We start from the raw sequence: 23616 nt of genomic DNA on the forward strand, positions 1-23616 counted from the left end.
TATCCTATCCATGCCCCTCATGATTTTGTAAACCTCTATAAAGGTCACCCCTCGGCCTCCGACGCTTCAGGGAAAACAGCCCCAGTCTCTTCAACCTCTCCCTATAGGTCAAATCCTCCAACCCTGACAACATCCTTGTAAATCTTTTCTGAACCCTTTCAAGTTTCACAACATCTTTCCAATAGGAAGGAGACCAGAAATGCATGCAAAATTCCAACAGTGGCCTAACCAATGTCCTGTACAGCCGCAACATGACCTCCCAACTCCTGTACTCAATACTCTGACCAACAAAGGAAAGCATACTAAACGCCTTCTTCACTATCCTATCTACCTGCAACTCCACTTTCAAGGAGCTATGAACCTGCACTCCAAGGTCTCTTTATTCAGCAACACTCCCATACGACCTTACCATTAAGCGTATAAGTCCTGCTAAGATTTGGCTTTCCCAAAATGCAGCGCCTCGCATTTATCTGAATTAAACTCCATCTGCCACTTCTCAGCCCATTGACCCATCTGGTCAAGATCCTCTTGTAATTTGAGGTAACCTTCGCTGTCCACTACAGCTCCAATTTTGGTGTCATCTACAAACTTACTAACTGTACCTCTTATGCTCGCATCCAAATCATTTATGTAAATGTCAAAAAGTAGAGGACTGATCCTTGTGGCACTCCACTGTTCACAGGCCCCTAGTCTGAAAAACAACCCTCCACCACCAACCAGCTTTGAGCCAGTTCTGTATCCAAATGGCTAGTTCTCCCTGTATTCTGTAAGATCTAACCTTGCTAACCTGTCTCTCATGGGAAACCTTGTCGAATGCCTTACTGAGGACCATATAGGTCACATCTACCACTCTGCCCTCATCAATCCTCTTTGTTACTTCCTCAAAAAACTCAATCAAGTTTGTGAGACATGATTTTCCACACACAAAGCCATGCTGACTATCCCGAATCAGTCCTTGCCTTTCCAAATACATGTACATCCTGTCCCTTAGGATTCCCTCCAACAATTGCCCACCACCGACGGTCAGGCTCACTGGTCTATACTTCCCTGGCTTGTCCTTACCAACTTTCTTAAACAGGGGCACCATGTTAGCCAACCTCCAATCTTCCAGCACCTCACCTATGACTATCGATGATACCAATATCTCATTAAGAGGCCCAGCAATCACTTCTCTAACTTCCCACAGCGTTCTAGGGTACACCTGATCAGGTCCTGCCGGTTTATCCATCTTTACCTGTTTGAAGACATTCAGCACTTACTCCTCTGTAATATGGACATTTTGCCAGGAGTCACCATCTATTTCCCTACATTCTATATCTTCCATATCCTTTTCCACAGTAAATACTAATGCAATATACTCGTTTAGTATCTCCCCCATCTCCTGCAGCTCCACAACAAAGGCTGCTTTGCTGATCTTTATGGGGCCCTATTCTCTCCCTAGTTACCCCTTTGTCCTTAATGAATTTGTAAAAACCCTTTGGATTCTCCTTAATTCTATTTGCCAAAGCTATCTCATGTCCCCTTTTTGCCCTCTTAATTTTCCTCTTTGTATTCTTATAAGGATTCATTCGATCTATGTTGTCTGAACCTGACATATGATTCCTTCTTTTTCTTAACCAAACCCTCAATTTCTTTAGTCATCCAGCATTCCCTATATCTACCAGCCTTTCCTTTCATCCTAACAGGAATATACTTTCTCTGGATTCTCGTTATCTCGTTTCTGAAGGCTTCCCATTTTCCAGCCGTCCGTTTACCTGCGAACATCTGCCCCCAATCAGCTTTTGAAAGTTCTTGCCTAACACCGTCAAAATTGGCCTTCCTCCAATTTAGAACTTCAACTTTTAGATCTATCTACTGCCTACTTTGACTTTAGGCAGTAAAGGAGAAATGGCGGGACTGCGTATCAGAGAGGCTCATAATACTGACTCCAAGAAATGCCTGAAAACATGACTTTTTACAAAATCTCTTTCAATATCCACTTTACTAACTGAATCTATTATGACTTCAGTTAAATATTAGCCAATTCTTACCTGATAAATTCTGGCTGGTAACTTTTCAACAAAGAGTCCCTTCTTCTCCCCCTTCTTTACCAGCTTAGTTAACAGGGAAAGGCGGTCGTTGTTTGGTCTATGTGGACGAGGTGACGACTGAGGTGAAACCTCAGGTGAAGAGGGAGCTGATCTACCAAAAGTAACAACATGTACAAACCACAGGGTTAAACTCCAACAGCAAATAAGAAAACCCTCTTCTGCACCAGTCAAGGGCTCTTATACTCAGGATATACAGCTTATCAAGTTATTCAGGAAATTAAAACCTACATGAGGAAAAGTCAACAAAGCCACCAAAAGACAACAAATTGTGAGGATTCTGAAAATCTGAAATAAAAATTTGGAATCACACATATGCAGCAGCATCTGCATTAAGAAAAACAAAGTTAACATTTCAGGTGAATGATCTTTCAACAGAACATATATAAAAAAAAGTATGGAAATAGTCTCTTCGGTCCAGTCAGTCCATGCCGAACATAATCCCAAATGAAACTAGTCCCACCTGCCTGCTCCTGGCTCATATCCCTCCAAACCTTTCCTATTCAAGTACTCATCCAAATACCTTTTAAATGCTGTAATTGTACCCACATCCATCACTTCCTCAGGATGTTATTCCACACCCAAACCACCCTCTGTGTAAAAGAATTTGCCCCTCATGTCTTTTTAAAAATCTCTCGCCTCTCATCTTAAAAATGTGCCCCCTAGCCTTGAAATCGTGCAAACTAGGGAAAAGACAACTATCATTAACTCTATCTATGCCCTTTGTTATTTTATAGAATTCTATAAGGTCACCTCTCAACCTTCTGCGCTGCAATGAAAAGTGGCATTTCCAAGTTTCCTCCAGCCTATCCAGCCTTTCTTTATAACTCAATCTTCCACACCCAGCAACATCCTGGTAAATCTCTTCTGAACCCTCTCCAGCTTAACAACAAATAATGAAATACCATAGACCCAAGACGCTAAAATTCTCTCTTCTTAGATGCTATCTGAACTACAGTATTTTAACAGCATTTACTGTTTTTATTCGACAAAGACATTATTTACTTTTCAATTAGCTCATGTCAGAATTCATGATCTCGTTTTTAAAGAGTGAAGATGCAGTGAATGATGACATTTGGAATTCATTCTATTTTGCAGAGGGACTTAGATTTGGTACCAGTACTCCTTGAGGATATAAGGAAATAAAACATACCAGAAATTCAGATTTGTAGGAATGGTATGAATATGACCACTTACATAATTAATGGAATGTTAATGATCATTTTACTTACAATGATAGATCCTCTGCTTCCTGACGAACAACACTGACTCGGCTTTTCTTTGGTAAAACAGGGGAATTTTGGTCTAACGTTCGCTGGTAAAACAACATGTAGGCATTCCAGTATCGACGACGGACTTCAGGATAGGGATTTGCTTAAAAACAAAAACAGAGACATTTAAAATACACCTTCGAAGAAAACTATTCTGTTAATTTAATTTTGTATGATAGCTCACTTGAGTGTTAATTAAAATATCCTATCCAAACATTAAAGCTTTCTTTTATTAAAAAAAAGTAAGGATTTAAAAACATTAGTAAAATTTGTCTTCCATTCTGAATAGTGAAAAGTTAACATCTATAGCAGGTCATTGAATTTGAAGTGGATTTGATTATTTCTATAATTGTTAATCATTTTTTAGATCTGCATGCTATTGGCAAGACTAGAATTTATTGCTTTTGCCTAGTTTTGAGATGGTGAACCTTTTTAAAACACTGTAGGCTGTATAGTGATGGCCTTTTCATGTAGAGTGTGCACAATTTTCACCTTGCTCTGAGGCTCTAACAAATATTAAACCTTTGAATATCTAGCATTGGTAAGATGTAAATATAATTTGACACCTATCAGCCCAAAACTGAATGCTTAGGTTTTCCTGCATGAAGGTACGAACATCTTCCAGTACTGGAGAACAATAAGCATGAGTTCAGCCCCATTTCTGGCATTATGATGCAGGAAATGTAAATCATGAATCAGTTAGTTGAGCCTGAAACAGGAACTGAACAGAAACAGAAAACACCTGGGCAACTGAAATGGCTGATCTCAGGCAATCACAAACATAATTTGATTCCAGCAAGTGTAGCATTTTCTTTTTGATTGCCAATGCTTCAGTTTTAGTTAGAAAACCTGGTATCATGCTTGGCCAAATACTTCCTTGATGTCTCTATTTATTGTGATAATTCTTGGGTTCTGCTTTTCGCTTTCTTAACCAGATATTTCTTTTCTTGCTTTAGGAAAGATGAACAGGGGTGGAAGATATTACTGGAGACAGACACCAGCATTTCTGTATTTTAAGCATTACAGAAGATGCTAACAACCAGGTGAGAAAGGGCCTCAAGTTAGTGCACTTCCCTTGTCCCAGGTTATCTTCCTTGCTGCCTCACCTCCTAAACTCCATGCTTTTCATCTCACCTCTTACCCACTCCTGAGTCTGCAAAACTGGAAAAATTGAATGCACAAGCTTGTCCTTCAGAGTTGTGCATTTAATTACTTTGTTTTGGAGATTTTCACTGGATTCAGTTTTTACTTCATTTAACATTTGGGTGCAATTTGAATTTGCTTTACACATTGCTTACAGAATTAGATTGGAATTTCAGTGGTCTTCTGTACATCATCTCCACCTGCTAACAATCAAGTCCCACTAAGAATCTGCCAAAAACACATTGGCTTACATGCTTAATGCACACACCCCCATTACTTGTCTCTTAATATAGACTGCAAAATCAAGAGGGATTTTATTTTTATTTTCTTGCCTTGTCCTTTTAACTTGACCCTTAGTTAGCCAAAGCTTCAATGCAGCATAGTAGATAGAACAGTGCAGCCAATGTTGTGCCAACCTTAAGGAAGGAACAAACTTTGATGACTATGTTGTATAGTTGCAAACTAACTTACATTGATCATACACTTTAGGTCTGTATTCTCCACCAAAACATTCAAACTCCAGTGTCTCGTCATTTAGGTCAAACTCTTCCACCACTGTGTCATTGAACTTGTACCATTTTCCTTTGGCACCAGTCCTGCAGAGTCAAAAAAGTGGATGTAAGCACAGAACCAAACCAAATGTGGCACACATCAAGTTATTCATTAACTCTGATCAGTTACAGCCCTGAAAAATTCCAAGCACTTATATTTCCAAATTAACACTCCATTGGGATCAAAAATATTCTGTTTCTTAAATCATTCTTAATTTTTGCACTCACCTCCTGTCTTTAATGAATGAGTAATAGTGCCCAGCGTGTGCCTGGCCGCTATGAACAATCACTCCAACGAGCTCATAGTTTTCAGTTGGAGCACCTTTCTTTCGAGGAGAGCCTCCACCTAAGTGGTCACCTGCTTTGCCATTTTCACCATGCTCAGACGAATGCTCTTGTCGTGCCATTCCAGACACAGTATATGGTTCCATGTTTAAAAGCCAAGGGAACTAGTAAGATAAAAGAAAAGTAAATGGAGATAATTGTGAAACAGTTCCGAATTGTATATCAGAGATGTTCTGAGTTAAGAATTTAATTGCTCACTAAGTCAACACATTGTTTTATTACAAATCAGTTTATTCAAGTTGATCGTGAAGGCGGCATTTAGTATGCTTTCCGTTATTGGTCAGACTATTGAGTACAGGTGTTGGGAGGTCATGTTGCGGCTGTACAGGACATTGGTGAGTCCACTTTTGGAATAGTGTGCGCAATTCTGGTCTCCTTCCTATTGGAAAGATGTTGTGAAATTTGAAAGGGCTCAGAAAAGATTCACAAGGATGTTGCCAGGGTTGGAGGATTTGAGCTATAGGGAGAGGCTGAACAGGCTGGGGCTGTTTTCCCTGGAGCATCTGAGGCTATGGGGTGACCTTATAGAAGTTTATAAAATCACGAGGGACATAGATAGGATAAATAGACAAAGTCTTTTCCCTGGGGTGGGGGAGTCCAGAACTAGAGGGCATAGGTTTAGGGTGAGAGGGGAAAGAGACCTAAGGGGCAACTTTTTCATGCCAAGGTTGGTACGTGTATGGACTGAAAATGTGTTGTTGGAAAAGCGCAGCAGGTCAGGCAGCATCCAAGGAGCAGAGGAATTGACGTTTCGGGCATGAGCTCTTCTTCGTGTTCATGCCCGAAACGTCGATTCCCCTGCTCCTTGGATGCTGCCTGACCTGCTGCGCTTTTCCAGCAACACATTTTCAGCTCTGATCTCCAGCATCTGCAGTCCTCACTTTCTCCACGTGTATGGACTGAGCTGCTACAGCATGTAGTGGAGACTAGTACAATTGCAACATCTGGATGGGTATACGAATAGGAAGGATTTGGAGGAATATGGACTGAGTGCTGGCAAGTGGGACTAGATTAGGTTCGGATATCTGGTCGGCATGGACGAGTTGAATCGAAGGGTCTGATTCTGTGCTGTACTCTGACTCTCTGACTCAGTGAGCAATTAAATTTTTAACTCAGATCATCTCTGAATAGGAGGTCAGAGTCACTAACTACTTTCTGAAGCTACATTCCCTTTCAGGCAATTTTGTTAAACAGTTGACCTTCATTTGTTTCTTTGATTTTGTTAGACTGAAGTTGCAGATACTATTTTCCAAATTCAGAACGACTGAGTGTGATGAAGAGAAGAACTAAGATCCAACCCTGACAGCCGGTGGCACTTAAATTCAATTAATAAATCTAGAATCTGGTACCATCATCAGTTGTTGTAAGGAGCCATTTGGATCAGTTAACATCCACGAGAGAAGCAAATATGTCATCCTTACCCAGCCTGGCCTACATTAGTCTCCTCACTGACAGCAATTTGCTTGACTCTTAAATGTTCCTCAGAAATAGTCCTAACAAGCCACTCATTTCAAGGGGCAGATAGAGATGGGCAATGAATACTGACTCAGACAGCAATACTCAGATCAAAAATACAAAAAAAAAAGTTGTGTGCATCAAGACAACTTTTTTTTTGAAAAGCTTTTAAGGTTTTGGGTTTTACTCTACTCTGGTTTTGTCACCATCCATCCATTATTGTACATTGCTTAATGTTTTGAATCACAAGTTCCGTCCATAAATCACACTAAGATCATGGGATCAAAAGACAACTGATGTCACTTATTCAGTGGAATGTGCCACTCCTACAATGTGATTCTCTTCAGCTTTTATAGACCATGTATACAGTGTTAGGCAAACATTCAGCCTGCAAACCATAAGGCAGTTTATCTTAATGTAGCACAGGCATGAGACATGCACCAAAACATTCATAAATATCTGAGGCCATTTTCAATATGCAAAGAACTGCCAAACAGATGCTTACATCATTGCATCACATCACATCATGGCTACAACTGTTTACCTCAGCGACCACAGAGAAGAACAGATCTGAGCCATGTCTTTATCTCAGACGCTGCTCAGGATGTCTCAGGACTTTTGAATGAGATGCTATTTCAGTGCTTTGTGCCAAATGCTTTGATTAAGTCAAGTCCCTATACATCTCCAATCAGATTATAGTCAAAGCTTTTCCAGCTCTGCCAAGGGATGGGAACGCAAGCCAATGAGTAATGCAAATTCCTTCCAGTTTACAGAAAACAGCCAACAACTTGAGAAAACCGCTGGTAATAGTAAGAAAAAACCTACTAATACAGCATGGCAAAAAAGACAAACTAGTTCACATTGTAATATGATTTTGTGCATTTAGATAATAACACTTTTTGTATTAGCGATATGTAAAGGCTACACATTTACCCGTATTTGTTCATCGTATTTGATAGAGCGCCCACTTTCCCAATCGAACCCAAACCTCATTAAATGGATGACTAACATATTAGGTAGAGACTTAATGCACATTCGCTTCACTGTTGTTCTCTGGATATAAAAACACAAAAGTGATTAGTGTAAACCAATAACATTTCCATACAAAAGGAAAAATCTACAGTCTCCATTAAATATATCTACTGATAGTTATTACAGAAACATGAGCACTTGAACATAGTGAAATTTAATTTCACAATTTAATAAATCTCTCATCATGAGATAATTTTTAGCATGCAGCAATAATCTATATTTATACTGTGTCTTGAACATGGGAATCATTCCAATGTACCATTGAATTCTATGTTAAAAACAGACACTGGGAAAGGTGACAAAAACCTGATCCAAGTCGGGTCTCAAAAAGGAGAGCAAGAAACTCAAAAGATTCAAGCAGGACTTTCAGGGTGTGTGGTCTGAAACAGCTCGAAGATACAGCTATTAATGTTGGGGTAAAAGCAAGGAATGATGCACAAGAGGTTGTTGTTAAAAGAATACAGATTGTAGTGCTGGAGATGATAGCGAGAGGGAAGCATAAGGAGGAATTCAATAAATGTGGATAGTGGATGGTTTGTCAAAGTTATTGAACAGTCTGATGAAAGATCCTGTCTGAATGCTAACCACCATCTTCTAAAATGCATTCAAGATATTTCTATGCTTTTATCTCCAACATGACTCTATCAAGTGATTGCTTTCTTATTTCCCCAAGACTTACATTTGTGAAACAGTGACAACTTCCAGCTCATAGTCATATTTCATGAAGCTTCCAAAATACAGCGACCTGTATCCTGTCCCTTACCAAGTCCTGCTTGTTTATCCATCCTGATTTTCAAAAACAATATTGAGGCCTTATCCTACAAAAAGCATGAATTCACCCTCTTTCTCAAATCCTTCTCCAGCCTTGCAACATCTTTTCTCTCTAATTTTTTCCAGTTGTCGGTGGGTCTTGCATAGGTTTTGGTGGACATAATCTAAACAAATTCAATGTATAAAACCAACAGCGTGCAGACTTCAGATATGTTCTCATCATGTCCAGACTTACAATTTCAAATCTTTGTTGCTGAATTTTTCACATTAAATTCTTGCAATAGTTAGAAAACAGATTTTGGTACAAGGTCCGCTAATGCTGTCTCAGCATCAAGTATCGATCAAAGTAATTTGCTTAACTCAATACAAACTGCCACACACTGATAAAAACCTGGATGACCTTCAGTAATTTTACCTTTTCTTTACACTTCTCACAGTAGTACGCATTGCCTCCTTCAAGGACCTCGCCTCTCACGAACTGATCCAGTGATATCTCAAGGCTTTGGCAGGACGTCACTCCTAGGTTCAGTGCCATGAATGCTTCCTCACGCTCATATCTACAGAAAAGATTGAGTAGAGGTTCAAAGTTACAAGGAGTACATCTACTCTGGCAACCAGTTGGCATTTGTTAGCTCTGAAGTTAACAAGTTTTAGACATTTATCTTCAGAATCAAGTGCCAAATAAGATCTAAGCATGCACTTTTGGGTGTTGCTACTGAAGTTTAAATAGGCCTTGGCAATTTACAATAATTCTTTTGATGGTCACACCAGAAGAATGATTTTTGTTATAGGTGGACAATTTCCAAGCACACTTTGTTGGAGGAAGACCAAAAGGAAATCTGTGCTTCATATGAACACTGCAATTGGGAGTCGCAAATGCTCTCAAGGCACCAGGTCAAATTTTGACATTTGAGAAGCGTTTTGGATTATGTTTTATATTGATAGAATTACACAAATTTAAACTGTGTCTTGAATACCTTTTAGCCTCACTAGCTGAGTGGCTTTACGCAGGTTACAGGAGTTTTGCTACCAGAGAGTTTTAGAAAACACTAAAATAGCAACCACAAAGGAATGCAGAGGTTTATACTGAGGTTAGTAGCTGGCAAATTCAGGAATGCGCAGGGTGCTGGCTGATCAAAGTCTGAAACTAATGTCTATCAGAGATTCAGCATTCCTTTGCCACTGACAAACTTATCAGAGTGACTTAGCGGAAGATCAAAAGAACTTGCATGAACATGAAATGGTCTAGAATGAGTTTTAAAAATCACACTGGTCCAGATCATCCAATAAAGGAACAACCCTTCAACTCTCATTACTGATGGGTGTTGAAACCATGAAGAAACCCACAAGTAAGCACATGATCAATTCTTATGCTGCAAATTTAATCTTCGAATTGCTGGTTTTAACCTACCCAGAATATTCCATGATTGGCCAGACACTGATTTTTACACGGATATAGTTAAGAATTTGGCATAACAGATCGAAAACCTGCTCAACAGTTTAATTAAGTAAAATTAGTTGTAGTGTTAAGTCATGCCAGCAACGATATGGTTATAACCACCACCAAATGCATGGCAATGTTTATACAGTCTAACTCCCAACCAAAAAAAAAGTGAGGCTAACTGATGTGCCTCTTTACAAAGTGTTCACACATTCCCTTTTCCCCATTCCAAACTCATCCTCTGGCTCTTGCCAAGTTGCTGCCAGAAGAATCTGCATTCTTGAGTGCAAAGGGGCAAGGATTTGAGGGAAGGAGATGAACACAGCTGAAGGGATCTTAGGAAGTTTGGCACCATCAGCGAGGGGAAATTGTATAGTTTTAGGGCTGACAGGTACACTTAAAACAAAGTAATTCAGTGAATTGAAGACATAAACTAAAGACATGCCCCTTAAGGTGTGACAAATGAAAGGAGTCACAGCTATGCTGGAATCACACTCAACAATTTGTCTCCTCATCTTGTATCGCTGCTGAACCCTACACCCAGGTTTGAGAGGTTCTCCCAGAAAATAGTAACAGTGCAAATTAAATTGCCATTTGCACTGAACACAAAACGGAAGATCTGAGACAAAAACATTCCTCCTCCACATTCCAAAAACATTGCAAAGATTAAGCTGCAGAACTCCTTACTAAATAAAAATCTATTATCCATTAAAACATAGGGTTGGTATCCATTTCCTTGAAATACTTGTTTGTCAACCTACTTGGGGGTAAAGCTACTCACCTGTGAGGACAATCTTTGCAGATTTTCTGATCAGAGAAGACGCCCTGGAAAGTGTTCTTGAAAAACTGTTCACGTCCAAGTTTCTGCCACGACACCAAAGTATTGAGAGTTGTATCATGAAAACATAAGAGGATTCTGAATGTGCCAAAGTGCTGTTATATGCCTACCTTAAGGTGCTCATCCAACTGGTCTATTAGACTGGTAAAAAACTCATATGCATCTTGTTGTTCACGTACATACAGCTCCTTATTCCAGAGTTTAAAAATCTGAGAAGAGAATATGTAGGGATCCAAAGAATTAATACTCAACATCTGCTATAAATATTATCTGGACAACAGTTTATTTTGCAAGTCAGATGAGCATTTATCTTACTTCTTTCAAAAGATAATGTAACTCAGTAAAGACAGAAGTCAGGCTAATGGCTTTCAGGTTCCCCTGCGTTGTTGTGCATTCAGCAAATAGATTTCTGACTGGGATTCATTCAATTTTTTTCCTCCTGTGTGAGAAGTGAACTAGCAAAAACTCAATGTCAAAACAACAGGGTTTTAACTAAGAATTTAGTGCTGACGAAAGTGGAAATGCCAGAACGTATCATGAAATGGGAAAAGGCCATTTGATTAGTTTCTTCCAATGACCTAATCTAGTATCAGCACAGTTGAAAACTATTATGGTACAGTGCAAACAAGTGCAGGGACAGATTTGAAGGCAAACACACGGACATTCACATTAACTTATTGGGAAAACTACTGGAGCTTGCTGTTGTGGTACATTAACATTTGCCTTGGGTGAAAGTGATGGGGTGCAGATGAGGACCTGTTTTACAGTATTTTGGAAGAGGTGACTCACGTGGAGAATGAAACAGGGTTGTCTTGCAGGCAAAATACAAGAAATCAACAAGGTGTAAAAGGAAAAGCTAAAATGTTGGCATCAAACTCAGAGATGAATAATGTGTGGGGGAAGTAGCAATATTGGGAATGTTTCAGTTATCATGCTTGGGAAATAAGTGGAGAACACAATTAAGATTGGTAGAAAGTTTCATGCACTCAATGTCAGAGCCATATAAGTTTTTGCAGAACCTTGTCAGGATGCATCGGAATTTGATGATATTAAACTGGAGGAAATTAGGGCTCATCATTTTGTTGGATGGACAGTTGAAGTAGTAAAACCAAAACACCGAATGGCATTAGCATAGAGATAGAAATTGATCTACATTGTTCTAACTGAGAAGTAGCATAAAAATAAAGGAGGTAACTAGGTATCAAGCCTTGGGTACAGTCAAGTTAATTTAGTGGGCACAGGAGATTATAATAGAGAGATGGTTCTCAAAAATGAAGGGGAAGGGTCAACGACAAATATGGAGCTGTAGTTACACAATAAGTTTGTTGCTGAACAGCGACATAGAGAGCATGCAAGTCCTCAGGATTAATCTTTGGAATATGCTGGTTACCTCAGCCAGGGATACATTGATTGGGGAAAACGTGAAACATGAATTGAAGCCAGTGATCCGATTCCAAATATGTACCAAATAATTAGAATGGGAAAGAGAATGAACATTAAGTGGCAAAATGGATTTGGATTTGTGATCAATACTGCCTCCAAACTGCATGAGATGCACAGCTGCATAGCAATGGGAATGTTCTACAGAAGAAACAAACAGCCTGCGCATACTGTGGCTTAGTGGTTAGCACTGTTGCCTCACAGCATCAGGGACCTGGGTTCGATTCCCCCTCCCTGCAATTGTCTGTATAGAGTTTGCACGTTCTCCCAGTGTCTGCGCGGGTTTCCTCTGGGTGCTCCAGTTTCCTCCCACAATCTAAAGATGTGCAGGTTAGGTGAATTGACCATGCTAAATTGCCCATAGTGTTCAGAGATGAGTAAGTTAGGTGCATTATTCTGGGGTAAATATAGAGTAATAGGGGAATGAGTCTGGGTGAGTTACTCTTCAGAGGGTCGGTGTGACCTTGTTGGGCCGAAGGGCCTGCTTCCATACTGTAGGAATTCCATGGTTGATTGATTAAAAAAACCCATCTTTTTAGACATATACATGCACAGCAACCTTAAAGGAAATTCAGTGCAACAAGCAAGCATTGTAAGCAAAGCTGAAGTCAAAGAGACACAGATTGTTGCATCTTCTCAAGGTTAAACAATCCACTGACACGTACGGTAAAGTTCACACAGAAATAGTAAAAGCTGTCTGCACTCAGCCACACCTCAGAAAGCCATCGCTTAAAAAAAAAAGAGTAGAAAGGAAGGGATAAATTCATCGTTTCTTCATTCAGTTATTTAACATTTGAGATGTAGCTCAGTGCCAACAAAATTTATGGAATGATGGTAATGAACTCTATTTAGTTTGGAAGAGTTTTGTTAATCAGAAAGAAGGCTTGATGCCATTTTATCCCTGTATAATTCCCAATTTACTGCACACTGGGAGTATTAAGCTCAATTCCAAGATATAGTCCTACAATATTCAATTATATAATACTGGTCAACATTTCTATATACTACTGAGTCAGTTTCATAATCAATATATTATTGTAATTACACTTTGAAATAATTAGTTTGTTGCACAGCATTCATATCTTGAGAATGAGACAAAGTACTGGATGAATAAAACATTTATGTTTGGTTGCATTTTTCTTATCTGTTTTTGATTTGGCAGGTATAAAATCCTTAGGAAGGTCACTGGACTCAAAACAATAATGCTGTTTGCTCTTTACAGATGCTGCAAGACCTGCTGAGTTTTTCTAGCAATTCCTGGAAAATGTCTGCCTTAATTAAAATTTGCACTCAGAGCCCAGACCGTTTACACTTTATTCATTCTCTGGTGCTAAATCAATGTTTTCCCTGCTGTTTAGGGATTGGTCAGTTGGCTAAATGGTTACTTTGTGATGCAGGGTGATGCCAATACAATGCGTTCAATTCCTGCACTGGCTGAAGTTACCATGAAGCACTCCCCTTCTCAACATCTCACCTCGTAACCCTCAGGTTAAACCACCACCATTTGTCTCTCTCTGAGACAGCATTTGGTATGATGACTTTACCTTGTAGTGCACATTCATTACTACTGGTGACAGCTTATTCTGCAATTGAGTGACAAATAAGTCAAGTTACATTTGGTTTGAAATCGCCTGTTTTGTCAAATATTTCTGTTTTGTCTTCCTAGCTTGGTAACTAGCACACATGTTCAGGACCAAGTGTTGGATTCAGAACTGCGATAGAGCTGTATAGAATGTAAGGCAAAATTCTTAAACTAATGTTCATATCAACAAGGTTAAGTTGGGATGTTATTTTCAAACACTAAATAGTTTTCAAAACAACATCTTGTGTATTTGCTAAAAAAAATGTCCAATTAATTAATTACTGAGTGTAAGAGTCTATATTATTTCCAAGTTTCTCACCTTCCAGAAAGTCTCTGGGACATAATATTGTAATTTGCTTTCCATCAAATGCCCAAAGAGGGACTGAACCTGATAGAAAACATTCTCTTCTGGATTCTCATCATCGTCATCATCCACTGATAGCATTGCCTGTAAGATGGGGAGAAAAGTCAAAAGGTGAGAGAAATCTAAACTAAGGGCATTATTCTTTTTCTGTTTATTACTGTGCAGAATCTATTAAATGTTATCACTTTAAAGATTTGGGTTACATTTATTGTCCATCTCTAGATGCCCCATGGTCCCTGTGTGCCTTTTTTGGCTACCAACTACTTGGGAGGATATGAAAAAAAGAGGAATTATTTACAACATTTGGTTTTCAAATCTTTCCTTTTATTATTTGGCACATGCATTGATCATCTGTACAGGGGATACATTTGTGAAGCAATAAAGGTTAAGATAAGTATGCCTTAAGTTGCTGCCTCCATGTTATCCATTTGGAAATTTATGAACTGGCCATGGTGTAGCTTGATGAAGGTATTGAACTTTAAAGTCTGACATCAATCTGTACCAAAATAAATGATGAAGCTAATCACAATTGCTTGAAGCTATGGATAGTATCAGAAAAGGGCTGGCCTATTGATTTTGATACCTAATGGTTGTTGGCAATAGGGCACTTGCGTCAAAACTGATTTATTTTACTTTCTCAGTGGGTTTGGCTTTAAGTACAAATTATGTTTAGGAAAGAGTGCAAGCTTCAGATTCAAACTACGAACCCAAACATTTTTTAAAAATACATTAGTTCTCTACTTCAAATATTTAATTACCATTTTTAATTACTTTTGCACAGCTTTCTAAAAAAGGAGTTCAAAATAACATGCAAATAAAAACAGAACATAATTGTTGAAATACATTCACTCATTATTTTTGTTTAGTATTTCCCTTTCACAGAATGCCAGTTAGAAAATTCAATATGTTGACAATCAAAGGCAGGAACCACCATCCCTTTAGTGATGAATTTTCATAAAAGACTATAGATTTCAATAATTAGAAATTCTCAAAAAAGCTGCAAGGACTTGGTCATTGATAATTTCACATTTGCGACAGATCAGACAAGGCTGTATTGTGTGTGTTTTTTCCTGTAGAAAAGAGAGGACTAAGTCAAAGTTCCTGGAGTGCAGACATAATAGGCCTCTTTCTGCAATGTATCTAGACAGTGGGTACAACATTCCAAATTAATCTTCTAGTACATATTAAAATTTGAACTAGAACAAACCTATTCAAAAATGATTCCTATTAAAGAATTGAGGACAATATTTGCACCTGCCATTCCTGAATCATAAACCTGTCTGCACTGTCAAGGAGGAGAAAGGGAACATTGTCAAGGAGTGGGTCTCATTTTCATCTACTAGCGGACATTCCTTGCGAAGCATCGAATTATATATCTGCCCATGTGGACTCAGTTGATGAAAACTAAGCAGAAATAGACAGTTAAAACACCCATACCTCCGGTAATCCAGGCTGCATGTAAAGTTGTTGAAATACTGCATTCATGTAGCATGTGGCTCCTCCATTCTTCAATCCCACAAATCCAGAGACAGAGCGGCTATCAACAGGTGGCAAGTACTAAATACAAAAGTACCAGGTATAAATAACAAAATTAACAATTTAATAAATATAAATCATAGAATTGACTAATAATTGAGAGAAATTCTGTTGCTGCTAGTTTTGAAGTCAGAAGTCATACGACACCAGGTTATAGTCCAAGTTGACTTCATCCGACAAAGGAGAAGCACTCTGAAAGCTTGTGGTTTTAAATAAACCTGTTGCGCTATAACCTGGTGTCATGTGACTTTGTTCACCCAGTTCAACACCAGCATCTCCATGTCATTGCTAGTTTTAAATTAACTCCAACAGAATAAATTAGATTTCCGGCAAATATAAGGATTTCAGGTCAAGTCTTAAGGTAACATATCAGAAAAACAAAGACAGCAATGTGAGCTGAAGAAATACAACATAATCTTTGAACTTTAAGATGCACTGTAGACAGAAATTGAGGGTTGAGGGCTGAACAACTTCAATTTAAAAAAACTGAAACCTTAAATATGAAGAGAAACAATATAAAAAGACAAGGATTATGAATGAAATAACTGCAATTCTATTCTCTAGCTTTACAAAAATCAATGTTTGCAATACAAATACTTGTTTTGAGGCAAACATGATGGCACTGACATTTTATAACATTTTTAAAAATGTATTCATAATTTGGAGATGCCGGTGTTGACTAGGGTGTACAAACTTAAAAATCACACCACACCAGGTTATAGTCCAACAGGTTTAATTGGAAGCACACTAGCTTTCGGAGCGACGCTCCTTCATCAGGTCATAGTGGAGGGCTCAATCCTAACACAGAATTTATAGCAAAAATTTACAGTGTGATGTAACTGAAATTATACATTGAAAAATTGATTGACTGTTAAGCCTTTCATCTGTTAGAATACAGTGATAGTTTCATTTCTTTCATGTGTAAATCACAAAACCTTTTTTTTTTAAGAAAGTTGCATTCTCAGGTTAGCTGTTAACAATGGTGGTAGCTAGACAATGTATTGGCCCCCTGTGTTCTCTGTCTATGCCATGATGTTTAGATTGATTCTAATCTAAAAAGTGAGATAACGGAATTCTACACAAATGCATGCAGTTTTTGAGCAAAGTACAATGTAACCCTGCAAGTACAAATTCACCACACAAAATGTGTGTGTGCATGCGGGTCTTTGTCTGTCTGTGTGTCTGTCTGTCTGTCTGGGTTGAGGGTTGTGAGTGTGATAAAGTGTATGTGTGTGTGTATTGAGTGCAGAGTGTCTTAAGTCTGTGAGGGGGTGCATGTGTGAGTGTGGGAGTGTGTGTCTGTAAGGTGTGTGTGGGTGTCTGTGTGCATCCGTGTGTATGTGTGTATAGGAGTGCCTGTGTGTGTGTGTAGGAGTATCTGTGTGTGTGTATAGTGCAATGGTGGTCACCTGTAATGTGACATGAACCCAAAGTCCCGGTTGAGGCCCTCCCTATGGGTACCGAACTTAGCTATCAGCCTCTGCTCAGCCACCTTTCTCTGCTGCCTGTCCTGAAGTCCACCTTGGAGGATGGTCACCCGAAGGTCCGAGGTTGAATGTCCTAGACCACTGAAGTGTTCCCCAACTGGGAGGGAACCCTCCTGTCTGTTGATTGTTGTGCGATGCCCATTCATCCGTTGTTGTAGCCTTTGCTCGGTTTCCCCAATGTACAATGCCTCCGGGCATCCTTGCCTGCAACGTATAAGATAGAAAACGTTGGCTGAGTCACATGAGTACCTGCCAAGTACAAGGTGGGAGGTGTTCCCACGTGTAATGGTGGTATCTATGTCCACACTCTGACACGTCTTGCAGCGTCTACCGTGACAGGTTTGTATGGAGTTGTCCTGAGAGCCGGGCAGCTTGTTACGAACAACGATCTGTTTGAGGTTTGGCGGTTGTTTAAAGGCAAGTAGTGGAGTTGTGGGGAAGGTCTTGGTGAGGTGCTCATCCTCATTGATAATGTGTTGCAGGTCTCGAAGAACATGGCGTAATTTTTCAGCTCCTGGGAAATACTGAACAACGAAGGTTACCCTGTCAGTTGCAGCACGTGTCTGTCTCCTGAGGTGGTCACTACGGTTCCTTGCTGTGGCACGTCAGAACTGGCAGTCGATGAGTTGAGCATCGTACCCCGTTCTTGTGAGGGCATCCTTGAGTACTTCCAGGTGTCCGTCACATTCCTCCTCATCTGAGCAGATCCGGTGTATGCATAGGGCTTGTCCATAGGGAATGGCTGTTTTAATATGTTTTGGGTGGAAACTGGAAAAGTATAGCATTGTGACGTTGTCTGTGGGTTTGCGGTAGAATGTGGTGTTGAGGTGTCCATACTTGATGGAGACGTATGTGTCCAAGAATGAGACAGATAGTCGAGAGTAGTCCATGGTGAGTTTGATGGTGGGATGAAAAATGTTGATGTCACTGTGTAGTTTTATCAGTGACTCCTCGCCATGGGTCCAGAGGAAGAAAATGTCGTCAATGTACCTGGTGTACAATGTTGGTTGGAGATCCTGCATAGAGTAGTAGTCTTGGTCGAACCTGTGCATAAAAATGTTGGCATATTGGGGTGCAAATTTGGTCCCCATGGCTGTTCCGTGTGTCTGGATGAAGAACTGGTTGTCAAAGGTGAAGACGTTGTGGTCAAGGATAAAGCGGATGAGTTGTAGGATGGTGTTTGGAGATTGGCAGTTGTTGGTGTTGAGTACTGAGGCTGTTGCCGCGATGCTATCGTTGTGGGGGATGCTGGTGAAGAGTGCGGAAACATCAATTGTAACGAGGAATGTTCCCGGTTCAACTGGTCTGTGGGTGCTGAGTTTCTGTAAGAAATCCATAGTGTCGTGACAGAAGCTGGAGATCCCCTGTACAATAGGTTTCAAGATGCCTTCCACATAGCTGGAGAGATTCTTACATAGGGTCCCATTGCCCGACACGATGGGACGTCCCGGTGTGTTGGCTTTGCTCAAAAACTGCATGCATTCATGTGGAACTCTGAGCTCAAAAACTGCATGAATTTATGTAAAATGCCATTATCTCACTTTTTAGATTAGAATCAATCTAAACATCATGGCATAGACAGAGAACACAGGGGGCCAACACCTTCAACATATTGTCTAGCTATCACCATTGTTAACAGCTAACCCGAGAATACAACTTTTTAAAAAAAAGGTTTTGTGATTTACACATGAAAGAAATGAAACTATCACTGTATTCTAACAGATGAAAGGCTTAACAGTCAATCAATTTTTCAATGTATAATTTCAGTTACATCACACTGTAAATTTTTGCTATAAATTCTGTGTTAGGATTGAGCCCTCCACTATCACCTGATGAAGGTGTGTCGTTCCGAAAGCTAGTGTACTTCCAATTAAACCTGTTGGACTATAACCTGGTGTGGTGTGATTTTTAACTTAAAAATGTATGTTCATGTTCTCAGCTATGATACTTTATCTTAAATTTTCAAAAAAAAAACATTATTCCTTGTTTATGTAGTTTCCATCTCTATTGAGGAAATACTGCTTAATCAAGAAACCCATGACTGAGAAAGGTTTAATAGAAAGCTAAGGAAGGAAAAACAGGTGAATGAAATATACATTAGTGTTGCAATTTATTACTCATGCTGTAAAACCCTAGTGAAATACGAGATGGAGGTTTCATACTGGGAAGGAGAAAAGGCAGGTAATGGATGAGAACTACAGCAATAATGTATGGAAGCTTTCATCTTTGGTCAGTGCTGCAATGTGCTGTATTGCAGATTGTAAACTGCCTGCTCCATTCCTTATGCTTACCACATCCTGACTAGTTTTTGGTTTCCTTCAAAGAGAAAAGTACAACAATAAAAAAAAATTAATATGCTTTGAGGTGACCAATCAAACATGTGCTAATATTTCATACTATTAGGGAAGAAAAAGACAAGAGAGCAAGTATTTCACTGACCTCAAACTCCTTTGTGAGTGCAGGGTCAAATTGATGATGCATTGATAGAAGTTCATTGGAGATAAGCTGAAGGTTACTCAAAGAGCTGTCTGCTAACATAACCAGCACCTCGTAAGCAGCAAGTCGACTATTGACTGTACTGCACCTGGAAAATCAGAGGCAGAATGATGTTAACTTTTAGCATTCAAAATCTTCAGGTGAAATCTAGTCAAAAGACAGCAATGTGAGCTGAAGAAATACAACACAATCTTTGAACTTTAAGATGCACTGTAGACAGAAATTGAGGGTTGAGTGCTGAACAACTTCAATTTAAAAAAACTAGTCAAGATTTCACCTGAAGGTGGGACAACAGTTATGAAATCAGTCAGAGCAAACTACCCAGTTATTGTAAGCACTAATAGAAAGAACTGAGCTTACATACTTTGGATGAAAATCCTGTTGACTAACTGAGCAACTCCCAGCTGGACTGCTGCTGGTCAAGATGATTTTTGAAGCACGGAACAAGAAGTCTTCCATGAGCTGTTTGATTAATGATGGTCCTGCACACAAAACATCAGTTTAGAGAGATCAAAAGGCAGTATGGTGGCTCAGTGGTTAGCACTGCTGCCTCACAGCACCAGGGACCTGGGTTTGAGTCCTGCCTCGGGCGACTGTCCGTGTGGAGTTTGCACATTCTCCCAGTGTCTGTGTGGGTTTCCTCCAGGTGCTCTGATTTCCTCCCACAATCCAAAGTTGTGCAGGTCAGGTGAATTGACCATGCTAAATTGCCCATAGTGTTAGGTCCATTAATCAGGGGTAAATATAGGATAGGGGAATGGGTCTGAGTGGGTTACTCTTCGGAGGGTCGGTGTGGACTTGTTGGGCCGAAGGACCTGTTTCCATGCTGTAGGGAACTTAAAAAAGGTATTCCAAACTTGCCTCGTTGGCCCCAATGAAATAAAATTGTCTGATGAGGGTGAAATAAAAAGTTGGAGGAGTTGTAATCAAATGGGTCATGTCGCATTGGAAACTAGTGATTTGAACATTGAGAACAATGAACAACCAACAGATATTCTAGTCTTCCAACTGACTGATGCAAAATATTTGTTCTGAAAATTACACAGAGTACAGATCCATGAAAGGGCAGGGGCGATGGATAAAATGTAGCTTTTCTTGTTTCAGGAGGTATTTGTTGGTTCAGTGAGCATAGAATTACAAAAGAAAATGTAGCTTTTACTTCCCAGGATTTGATTAAGAATCAGATGGAATTAGACATTTCTTTAGATGAGTTCTGGTTATTCTTCGTACTGACATGGAAGTAGACATCAGAAACGGTACTTTTGATTAAGAGTTACTGGAGTGCAATGACTAAAATTGCACCTCGTTAAATTTGTATCCTGGTTTATACGGTAAAATAAATTCTTAGTTATTTTTTAACATGCCTCTTTAAGAAGCTGGACATAAAGTGATGATCCATTAAGAACCTCTCCCTTGCAGTGAGGGACCAAATTATTAACTACACAATTTCAAAAGGGAGACGATAGTTTCAAATGTTAACTCAAATTCTCTCTCCACAGGTGCAGCTTTTATTTCAGACCTCCAGAATCTGCAGTATTTTGCTTTTATAATACAAATCATACCAATTCAATATACCCCAAAACTTGATTAAAGTTCAAGATCAGAAAGGTTGTATGCGATTGCAAAAACAAAGCTAAACAATCACAAAAGTAGTTTTGTGGTTGATGGTAGCATGAAGTTGTATTATTTGGGTAACCATTTGTTTCTCAGTCAAAGATAGTATAAATGCATACAATTCACTTCTTTGGTGCTGTTAATATGACAGTATTACAACACAGGGAAAGCAAGCCAAACTAAATCAGCTTCAGTATCACTGGATTTGTATAGTCAATTTAAAATATTCAATGACCCTCAACAATCACTCAATAGTTGCTAACCAGATTTTTCAGGAACATCACTGTTAGCCTTTTTTTCCCCTCATTTTTGGTTTTGAACTATGAACTGAACTTTGCACAAACCTTGAACTGAAATTGAGTGTTGAACTTTGGTCTTTGAGCAGCACCTTACTTTTTTTTAAAAAGGAAAGAACAGTTTGTTTACGGGAACGGGTCTGGCAAGTCAATTGTAGGTGGATTATTATTAAAAGAATACTGCAGATATTTTGGCACTTCAACTGTATTATGTTCAAGGAGCGACAGCTGCTTGGATGTTAAAAGGGTCAATTAAAGAGAGGCTGGTGCTTGCCACTCAAAAGTAAAATGCTGAAGAACGAGAATACATAAATTGAACTGGTTAAGACTGGGTTTTGAGCAGAAGGTAGCTTGCCTGTGAAAGCTGATAGATGGAGCTTTAGTTGTTCTGTAGTTATCCTCCCGCTACTGAATTATTGAAAGATGAGAAAAGGACCTCAGTGGAAGTTATAAGTACAAGTCTCCAGTAGTTCATGGAAATTGTTTGCATTGACCAGTGTCTTTAGAATTCAAGCAAGTTGTACCGTCCCTGATGCTTGTGAACAGCTCATTACCCAAGGATTGCATGAAGGTTTATTAAATATCATTCAAAACTGCTTAAGTGAATTGGCAAATTACAACTTTGCTTTTTTAAAATTTATCTCCTAACTGTGTGAGAGTGTGGGGCTATTATCAAAGAAGATAGGGTTTAAATCATACGCATTAGATTACCTTGTTGTTTAACTCTGTGCTGCTAGATTTACAGTATTAATAATAAATTGTTGATTTATGTTTAAGCTATAAACAATATTGGTGTCAGTTATCTGTTATTCATGAAGTCTGGTCAGGAACAAACGAGCAATTTTGAAGTCACTGTATATTCGTAACTGTTACTTTGATAACTGTATGAATACCAGGCCTTCATGAAATCCTTGGAAGATGGGTTTCTTTACAGGAATGCAAGACTGCATATTTTGCGTGAATTCGGAAGTCACCATTCAATGCAAACAACGTCTGCAGACCTCTGGAAACTTGTAATTATTTCATACAACTGGGAAACTCTTCTCAAAACATTAAATAACTGGAGAATAAATAGAGAGATTAAAATCAAACAAAACCAAACCCAGTCTAGCAGCTTTCAAAGTAAAATTGCTTCCTGCCCAAATCCCAGTCAGAGTCAGTTTTTTCTCCTTTCTTTTCCAACACACTAATTGTTTGCTAGCTGGCACAGGTCCTCCTTTGATTGATCTAACCAGCTGCCAGTGCCTGAGCATAACAACACCTTGGTACCGAATTGTGTATTTAGAATTGTCTACAAGTAATTAACCTGCATCATCTTTCCAGGCCAATTTACAATAGCAAACATCAGTCTTTGGTTTTTTCCACATCTAAAAAAAAGAGCTGCTGTTCAAAGTTCAATTCTTGCCTGCAACTCAGTTCCAAAGCAAAATGAATAAAATAAAAGCAAAGTAGTGATGGTCTCAACAATAAAGAATGGAGGAAAATCGCAAAGGAAGTCAGACACACACAATGACAGTCAAGGTGAGGGTCTTGTTGCCTGATTCAAACGTATTTTCCTGGGAAGGCAACTGAGGGCCTCAGTTAATAAAAAGAGGACCAAGGGCTCAGTCCACAGCATTGCCACTACACAGATCAGGTGTTTAGAAAAGCAATTGGCAATTCTGGTACCAGAGACAGAATCATACAGAGATGTGGCAGGCATTATGGGGGAAGACTCCATCTGAGTTGTAGGCAATTGTATAGCCATGAAACTAATGCTTTTCTACTGTGACATTACTTATATAACTTGAATTTACCGTGGACAAAAAGACTTGTAAATTAATTGTACTGTTTATTTGGATATTGCTAAGTCTCAAAGGGATGGGAA

The 23616-nt window shown here is 39.2% G+C and overlaps 1 protein-coding gene across 3 annotated transcripts in view; it reads right to left on the bottom strand.

Annotated features, from left to right (window-relative positions):
- usp24 (ubiquitin specific peptidase 24) overlaps nucleotides 1-23616 on the bottom strand; it is a 185558-nt gene that overhangs the window by 47136 nt on the left and 114806 nt on the right. For all 3 annotated transcript variants that reach the window (XM_043699013.2, XM_043699012.2, XM_043699014.2), the window contains exons 40-51: nucleotides 20204-20321; nucleotides 19783-19927; nucleotides 15758-15877; nucleotides 14276-14404; nucleotides 11045-11143; nucleotides 10878-10960; nucleotides 9071-9212; nucleotides 7786-7905; nucleotides 5281-5501; nucleotides 4973-5097; nucleotides 3320-3461; nucleotides 2031-2181 (exon numbers count right to left, since the gene is read on the bottom strand). In XM_043699013.2, the coding sequence (XP_043554948.1) occupies nucleotides 2031-2181; nucleotides 3320-3461; nucleotides 4973-5097; nucleotides 5281-5501; nucleotides 7786-7905; nucleotides 9071-9212; nucleotides 10878-10960; nucleotides 11045-11143; nucleotides 14276-14404; nucleotides 15758-15877; nucleotides 19783-19927; nucleotides 20204-20321 (1595 nt within the window). The remainder of the gene's footprint in view (nucleotides 1-2030; nucleotides 2182-3319; nucleotides 3462-4972; nucleotides 5098-5280; nucleotides 5502-7785; nucleotides 7906-9070; nucleotides 9213-10877; nucleotides 10961-11044; nucleotides 11144-14275; nucleotides 14405-15757; nucleotides 15878-19782; nucleotides 19928-20203; nucleotides 20322-23616) is intronic.

This window comes from Chiloscyllium plagiosum, unplaced genomic scaffold (assembly GCF_037043375.1).
Source record: "Chiloscyllium plagiosum isolate Xiang-an unplaced genomic scaffold, Cpla_swu_hap1 HiC_scaffold_9, whole genome shotgun sequence".
Taxonomy (NCBI): domain Eukaryota; kingdom Metazoa; phylum Chordata; class Chondrichthyes; order Orectolobiformes; family Hemiscylliidae; genus Chiloscyllium; species Chiloscyllium plagiosum.